General features: G+C 59.6%; 1 protein-coding gene across 1 annotated transcript; it reads left to right on the top strand.

Annotated features, from left to right (window-relative positions):
- The first annotated feature begins 596 nt into the window (after positions 1-596).
- Positions 597-7,483, top strand: LOC143696219 (Fc receptor-like protein 2). Its single transcript, XM_077191928.1, has 11 exons — positions 597-620; positions 3,193-3,274; positions 3,967-3,987; positions 4,076-4,306; positions 4,530-4,784; positions 4,885-5,163; positions 5,732-6,001; positions 6,091-6,393; positions 6,480-6,567; positions 7,064-7,143; positions 7,229-7,483. The coding sequence occupies exons 1-11, from the start codon at positions 597-599 to the stop codon at positions 7,336-7,338; spliced, it is 1,743 nt and encodes a 580-aa protein (XP_077048043.1). The 3' UTR covers positions 7,339-7,483.
- The last annotated feature ends 929 nt before the right edge of the window (positions 7,484-8,412 follow it).

Raw genomic sequence — 8,412 nt, 5'->3', positions numbered from 1 at the left:
AGGTTGGGGTCACAGGGGAATGGGGGTGCCAGGGATGGGCGGAGGCTGAGGGGGTCCTGGGGGTCACAGCTCCTTGCCTGGATGCCTCAGATTTTGGAGTGACCCAGGGCCCTGCAAAATCACCCCTGGGGTGCTCATTTCCTGGTCAGACATTGCATGGGGGTCCTGGGTAGCTCAGCCTCTGGGTCCTCCCCTGCCCCTGACTTTTTCCTCTCTTTATTTCTCTTTTTTGCTTATTCTCCTTACTTTTTGCCATGTCCCCTCAGCCCCGGTTCCTGGCTCAGCAATCCTGGGAAGCACCTGAGCAGTGAATGGGTTGGGGGGACCCAGGGGAGGGGGAAATGGGGAGAAGGAGGTGCAGGGAATGGTGGGGAGGCTGGGGGGGATGGAGGTGTTGGGCTGTGCTTCCTCAACACTTTCACTTTCTTTTTCCTGGACAAGAAGGAAGAGGCCGTTTGTGCTGAGAGTCAGATGGGAAAGGGGGGGTTCTTTCCTGGGGTGGCACATCCAGAGGCTCTTGTCCTGGGGGGATCCTGTCCCAGGGGGTGACACATCCTGGCATGGGGGGTCCTGTCCCAGGGGTGGCAGTTCCGGAAATGTCCCTGCACATTCCTGGCCGGGTGCCTGTCCCAGGGGTGGCACATCCTGGGGACCCCTGTCAATGCAAGGCTGGGGCCCAGCCATGGCCCAGCCCCACTGCACAGGGATGGCCATTGCCCAGCCCTGCTCTGCCCAGCCCCAGGTGGCAGCCAGCACCTGAGGGTCCCCCCTGCCCCCTTAGCTTTGATTCTGGCAGCTTTAGAGCTGCTGCAGAGGTGAGAATTCTGTGGGTGGAAAAAGGCCCTGCCTGTGGTTTTCTCAGCGCTGCAAGAAGCACAAACCCAAAGGGAGCCCAGGCAGTGGCTCTGGGAGGGCCTTTGATGGTTTTCAGAGCAGGGCTGGCTGGAAACCCCCCCTACAGGGGCAGCTGTGAGGGAACCAGTCCGGAAATGCAGGAATTGATCATTTTGTCACTCTCAACAAGGGACTGAGAGAGCCCCAGAACTGCTGCAAATCCCACACCGATTTTCTCAACAACCTGACCTGCACCCTCCTTCTTGAACAAAACCTCCTGCCCCTTGGAACTTCTGGAAAGAATGTTTGTCTTCTGGATGTGCACACCAGAAGAGAGGGAAAAGTGTGGAAATATTGAGCAGGGGCTGCACACGAGGGGCTGGGGAACAGGGGTGTCACAGCAGGAGCACGGAATGCCCAGGCAGAGGAATTCAGGGCAGGCTGGAGTGGATTTACCAGGGAATCAGACCCTGAGGCACACAGGGGTACTTCCACTGATTCCTGTGCACTGTCCCAAGCATGGACAGAGCTTCTCCCCATCCTCCATGGGAAGTCAATCAAGTTTCAGGGTGGGAACGAGCAAAATGGGGAGAGTTCCTTAATATGGGCCAAGAAAAGGTTCCTTTAGAGGCTGGGTTGCTGCCCAGCAGGCAGGGAACAATCCCATGGAGCTGTTGGACACTCAGGGAGATTCCACCCTCTGTGTTATCCACAAGCAAACGCTGCTGTGGGATGCAGCAGGGGGCTGCTAAAGGGAACCAAAAAGTCTCATTTCACTGTGATTTGTTTGTGGTTTTCTTGTGGTTTTTATATCCACTTATTTCTGTTTTTATTGTGTTTTGATTTCCTCTTGTTGGGAAAGCAATGATTAAAAGGATTCTATAAACCACAGCATTTTATTCCTTGTCAGTTTGATTTTTCAGGAGTTTGTTTTTTATTGGGAAAATAATGGTATAGGAAAAGATTTATGCCTTTTTTCTATGGCTGTATAATTTTGTGACAGTCAATTGGGCATCAAGTGTTTCCTGAGATTGCTAAGACAGGAAATTTGGGTGACAGGAAAAAGCCCAGGGATTTGTGGAGCAGGGACCCAGAGCCTCCCAGGACAAGCCTGGGGTGCCCCAGGGTGGGGTCTGTGCTGGGCTCTGAGTCATCTCAAAATCTGAGACCAAAATATGACCCCAAAACAGTCCATAGCAATTGGGCATTGGGGAATTCAACCAACTTGATCCTGGGATTTACCATCATCAGGGCAAGGTCATAAAAGATGCCTCCTTAAGTTTGGGCACCCCAGAGGTCACAGGGCCCCACTGGGGACAGCGGGAATGCTGAAGGCCCACCCAGGACAGAGGACCCCAGGATGTGCCACGTCTGGGAAAGGAATCCCCAAGGATGTGGCACCCCCAGAACGAGGAGGAGCTCCCAGGGACAAGAGGCTGGGACAAGACCTGGGTGTCAGCACAGCAGAGCTGCCCTTTTCCCTAAAGGCTGGACCCCTCTGGATGTGCCCCCTGGACAGAATTCATGTCCTTGCCTCAGCACAAACCGCTGCAGGAAAGAGAAAGAGTTGGGGGGTCACAGACAGGGAGCCCCATCCCCCACAGCCCTGAAACCACTGCCTGCACCCCCCAACCCCTTTTTTCCCTTCCTGGGATTCTCCCAGCTGTTCCCTGGGATGGTTCAACCAGGAAATGCGGGGAGACAGGAAAAAGCCCAGGGCTGTGTGGGGCAGAGACACAGAACCTCCCAGGAGAGCCATGGGGTGTCCCAGGGTGGGGGCTGTGCTGGGCTCTGAGTCACCCCAAAATCTGAGGCACCCCATGAAGGAGCTGTGACCCCCGTGCCCACCCAGCCACTGCCCATCCCTGGCACTCCCATTCCCCTGGGGACCCAACCATGGGACCCCCATTGCCTTGGTCTCTCCTCCCTGGGGACCCCCATCCCAGGATTGACATTGCCCAGTACCACCAGTGCCTTGATCCCATCCCATGGGCTGCTTCTTCCCCCAGAACCCCTATTTCCGAGGGTCCCCTTTTTCCCCCTGAACCCCCAGCTCTGGCACCCACTTGCCATGGCCCCAAATCCCTGGGGACCATGTTCCCAGAGCACCCCCATCCCTGAATCCCCCCAGGCATGGAAACCCCAATTGCAGTGGACCCCCATTCTCCTGGACACCCATCCTTGGTTCCCCACATCCTCTGAGCTCCCCACTCCTGGCAACAGCATCCCCCACCATGTCCCCAGGCTGTCCCAACCCTGCCCGCAGCCTGTGCCCAGCTTGTGGCCACCCTGCCCCCACCAAGGGTCACCTACGCATGCGGACGGACGTGACCTCGCTTCCTTCCCCTTCATCCCAAGAGCCGCCAGCCAGGGGAGCGGTGGCCACAGCAGCGAGTGACAGCCAGTGCACATGGCTGGGGACACCAGGATGGCTGGGAAGGTGGCGCTGCTCCTGTGGGGTGAGTGCCCCGGGCATGGGCCTGAGACCCCGGGGATGGGGAGGGGAGGGGGCACAGGGGGGCTGTGGGGTCCCCTGAGGTCCCCAATGCCAGCAGTGCTAGTCCATGTTACCCACAGTGGACCTTGGTGTGACTGGGGATGTAGGGTGGCTTTGGAGACAGGAATAGGGGCGCAGGAATTTGGGGATGGGGATGTGGGGACAGGAATGTGAGGACTGGCACCTTGGGCTCATGTAACTCTGGGGATAAGGACAAGGGAACTGGGATGCAGGGACAGAAAGCGACAAGAACCATGAGGATGTGGCCATGGGGATAGGATCATGGGGATGGGATCATGAGCTGGTGGGGGTGACCTGGGCCAGCATGGGTTGTGTCTGTGGTGTCCTCGTGCCCGGGGTATCCACAGTGTCCCCATGTTCTGCCTCAGCCCAGGGTGGCCTCAGTGTCCCTGTTCCCAAGGTGTTTGTGTCACAGGGATGTGGTGCACAGGTGGCTGTGACACAGACATGTCCCCCTACCTCTCCAAATATTTTTGAGACCACCCACACACTTTCCCACAAGAAATGCTGCCCCCATTGGGACAGTTTTTGGGGACAGCCACCACACCCTGTACCCTGGTGCCTCCTTCCCTGCAGTGCCACCCCCACCCAGCCCTGTCCCTTCTCCCTTCCAGCCCAGACCCTCAGCCTCGCTGGTGAGTCCTCAAGGGATGTCATGGCCCCACCCCACTGTCCCCAGCCCCACACTGGCCATGGCAGGCTGGTGTCCCCTGTCACCCACAGGTGCCCAGACCACCCAGCTCCTGGTGGAGCCCCCCTGGAGGCCGGCGGTGCCGTGGGACCGGGTGACACTGACCTGCCAGGGCTTGGGGACCGCCAGGGCCACCACCTGGTACAAGGATGGGCAGCGCTGGGGGCAGGAGGGACCTGAACACCTCAATGTCACCGAGAGTGGAACCTACACATGTGACAGACCCGGCACCTGGCGCAGCCCCCCTGTGACAGTCTTAGATGGTGAGGGTGGATCTTTAATGATCAGGGTGGCCCCTGAGTGGTCAGGGTGGGTTCCACTCCATGGGAGGCCTCACACCCCTCATGTGGCGAGAGCCTTTGCGCTGCACACAGGGACATCCCAGTGCAGCCCAGTGCACTCCAGAGCACCCAGAATGTCCCCAGTGCTATGGGCACCCACCTCAGAATGGTCTCATCAGTAAAATGTGACCTTCCTGTCCCACAGACTGGGTGGTGCTGCAGGTGCCAGCACGGGCATTGCTGGAGGGGGACACAGTGACACTGCGCTGCCGGGGCCGGCAGGAAAACCATCTCAGCAGGGTGCGATTTTACCGGGATGAGAAGGATCTCAGGGGGTCCCTCAGGGGAACCGAGCTGTCCCTGTCCCCTCTGCAGCTGCACCACAGCGGCCGCTACAGCTGTGCAGGCTTGGTGGGGTCCTCTATGTCATGGTCAGCACCAGTGACAGTGACAGTGCAGGGTGAGCACCCCCAGGGCTGGAACTCCAATCTCCTGACAACCCCAAAGCCACTTCCCAGCAGATTCAGAGTCACAGTCCTCACCTCCCCTCTCCTTCCCAGAGCTCTTCTCGGTGCCGGTGCTGGAGGGTCCCCCCACACCCACCGAGGGGTCCCCTCTGACTCTCAGCTGCCTCAGCACCCCCAGCCCCCTGCGGGCCCAAGCCCCCCTCCTGCACGTGTTCTACCGGGACGGGCAGGTGGTGGGGGGCCCACAGGGGTCCCCGCAGCTGCTGGTGCCCGCCGTGGGGGTCTCCCACTCGGGGAATTATGGCTGTGAGGTGCACTCCCAGGGTGGGGCTGTGCGGAAGAGCAGCACCCGGCTCCGCGTCACGGTGCGCAGTGAGTGTGGGGATGGGCACGGGGAGCCCCCACAGCCTCCGTGAGCCCCCACACTGCCTCGCATCGCCCAGCCCTCCCTGATGCCTTCTCTTGGGTACCCGACCTTTCCCAGATCCCTCCCACGCTCCCACCATCCTTTCTTGGGTCCCTCCCTGGGACCCCCCCAGCCCCTACATGGGTACCCCCATCCTTCCCTGGCACCGTTTCCGTGTCCTGCCATTGCTGCCCCGGTCCCTCCCCAGGTCCCTCCATTCCTGGCTCGTGTTTCCCTCCATCCCACATTGGGTCCCCTCACACCTCCCTGGGTCCCATCACCCTTCTCTGAGTTCTCCACACATTCCCCAGATCACACCATCCCCTCCCTGGGTCCCCGTACCTGCCATGGTGTTGCCCACATCCCTCTCCAGGTGTTCCCTCCCTGACCCCCCTGGCATCCCTCAGGGTTCCTTTTGAAGAACCACCCCGCCCCCCCCCATCTCTGCGCCCACTTTCAATCACTGGAGTTCCCCTGCCCCTCCCTGAAACCCCTGGGTCCCTCACCGTCCCCTGGTGTCCCCCTCTCCTGCAGGGGTCCCTCCCTCGGGGGTGTCCCTGTCAGTTCAGCCCCCTGGGGCACAGGTGGCACGCGGGGACAGCCTGGTGCTGAACTGCTCAGTGACCATGGGAACAGGTGCCCTGTCCTTCTCCTGGCACCGGGAGGGCTCAGGGGCACCGCTGGGCACCGACCCCCACCTGGAGCTGTGCCATGTTGGGGACAATGACAGCGGCCAGTACCGGTGCCGGGTCAGCGATGGGGACAGCGTGGCCGAGAGTGACCCCTTGAATGTCACCATCCTGGGTGAGCGGGACCCTCGGGCTGGGGATGAGCCCACCCAGAGCACTCCCATCCCACCCTGCCAGGTGCCAGCCCTGTCTTTGTCCCACCAGTGCCCGTGGCCAATGCCACCATCATCCCCGGTTCCTTGGCACACAAGGTGCATGCAGGTGACAACGTGACCCTGCACTGCTCAGTGCAGGTGGGCTCATCCCCTGTCACCTTCACCTGGCTGCACAATGGGCAGGAGGTGGCCCAGGGTCTCCTACTGGAGCTCAGTGACATTGAAGTGGGACAGTCAGGCACCTACCAGTGCGTGGCCACCAACCAGCTGGGACAGGATGGGCACCGTGTGTTCCAGGCACTCAGCCCTGAGCTGGCCTTGGAGGTGACACCTGGCTCACCCTGGGTCAAAGGTGGGGTCACACAGGTGGGGTCACCAGGGAGTACAGGACCCCTGGGGGATGGGTAACCCTGATGTGTCCCCCTCTGTTTCTTGCAGTGGCTGCAGGGGTTGGTGGGGCCCTTTCCTTCCTGGTCCTCCTCATGGCTGTCATTCTGACCTGGCACTGGTGGCACTGTGTGGGTGGGTGACAGTGGGTGGATGGGGGGTCCTAAGGAGCTGTAGAGGCCCACAGAATTGGGGAACCATAGGTGACGACCCACATACCCACAATTGTGACTTTGGTTCAGGGTCCTGTGGGGTTTGGGGAGGTGCTGGAGAGTCCTGCAGGGATGCTGGGGGTTCCTTCAGGGGCCCTGGGGGTGTTCGGGGGTCTCTGTCCCTGCTGGGCTTTGGGTTCTTGAGGGTGATTTATTTGGGGCCAAAGGGGAGGTTCATGGATCCTCGGGGGCTTGATGGATGCTTGGGGGTCCTGAGGGGGATTGAGGGTGCCCTGGGGGTACAGGATTCCTCAGAGGGTTCAAGGCCCTGTGGACTCCTCAATCACCCCTTCCCTCTTTCGTTTGCAGCTGCCAGGAAGCACCAGGAAAGGTGAGTGGGAGGCTCAAACCACACTCTCCCCTTTTAACGCCAACCCCCAAAGACCTCCCATTCCTTCCCCCACATCCCCTTTATTCCCTCAGGGCCCCCCCGGATCCCCCGGCCCCCCCAGAGGAGGGGGAGGTGCTGTACACCCACGTCGTCGTCACCAAGAGGGCAGGGGGTGAGTACGGGGGGGACACACGCAGAGGGACACGTCACCCACCAGTGTCACCCCACCCAGATCCCACAGCCCATGTCTCTCGCAGCGTCCCCCCGTGCCACCACCCTCCAGGATCCCCAGGTGACCAACGCGGAGCTGTGGGGACCCCAGGGGCGACCGCGGGAACCCGGTGACATCTACGGGAATGTGCTGTGACACTGGGGGGAACTGGGGGCACTGGGGGTTCCCACCCATGGGCACCCTCTCGTGTCTGTGCTGCCACTAAAAACTGCCCCAATCCCTCCCCGTGGGGGCACAAGGATCCCAAAGGGCTGAAAGAAGAACAATTTCCTGCAACAGCAACGAGAGAGAATAAAACCAACAGCAACAACAACAAGGTTCAGAGTTCAAATGGTGAAAAAAGGAACGATTTCCTTGGAAAGCCACCGAAAAGGAACAAACCCCAGACATTTCCCCCAGCACGTTTCCTCCACCAGAGGAACCTGGAAGGTCCCTGGACCTTCCTTGCTCTGATGGCCAAAGCAGCCTTCAGGAGGCTCTGGATTCTCCTCTCCCCTGTACCAAACCACTCTTCTGCCGTGTTCCCCACACGAGGATGTCACAAAGGCCCTGTGGAGGTTCCAGAGCCTCCCCCATTCTCAGGGCAGTCTCTTGATCAGGCCGTGGCACAGGGCGGGGTGTCAGAGACAGGAAAAGTTTGATGTCTGGAGACATTTTGGAACAGCTGTGTGTGGCAGGGGTGGGTCAGGCCTTGCTTTTGGTGAGACAGGGCCCCGTCTGTCCATCAGTCTGTCAGCCGTGGCACATATGGGACAGTGTGACACTGCCAAAGCCAGCTCCTGAGTGGCCGGGTGACCAGGAGTGCCAGCTGGGGAGCGGACCCTTGGTGGGCCTACTGGCTTAAAAGGCAGAGCATAAGGTAGCCAAGTCCCTGACCGTGTCTCCTCTTGGGTAGTCTGTCCCATCCAGGCTGGAACCCAAGAGTTGGCAACTCATTTAAATGAGAAATATCTACCCAGGAAATTGGGAATGTTTCTGGAATTGAAAGAAGACCCATCTCTAAAACATTTTTTAGTTACAGAAATGATGAGGCTTCCAGGCAAAAGTTTAGGAAATGAAAAACAGCTCTTTACTGAGAAATTAATAAAGCAGGACAGAAGAAACAACACAAACCCAGAGCTTTCCGTCCTGCTCAGCGCTGTTGGTTTCTGTGGCAGTTATAACCGCGGCCAGCAGGGGGCGCTTCAGGGAGCACTCCCGGCCAGCAGG

The sequence above is a fragment of the Agelaius phoeniceus genome, chromosome 31, assembly GCF_051311805.1.
Source record: "Agelaius phoeniceus isolate bAgePho1 chromosome 31, bAgePho1.hap1, whole genome shotgun sequence".
NCBI lineage: Eukaryota > Metazoa > Chordata > Aves > Passeriformes > Icteridae > Agelaius > Agelaius phoeniceus.
Note: the sequence above shows the minus strand (reverse complement) of the source record. Positions and strands in the feature narration are given on the sequence as shown.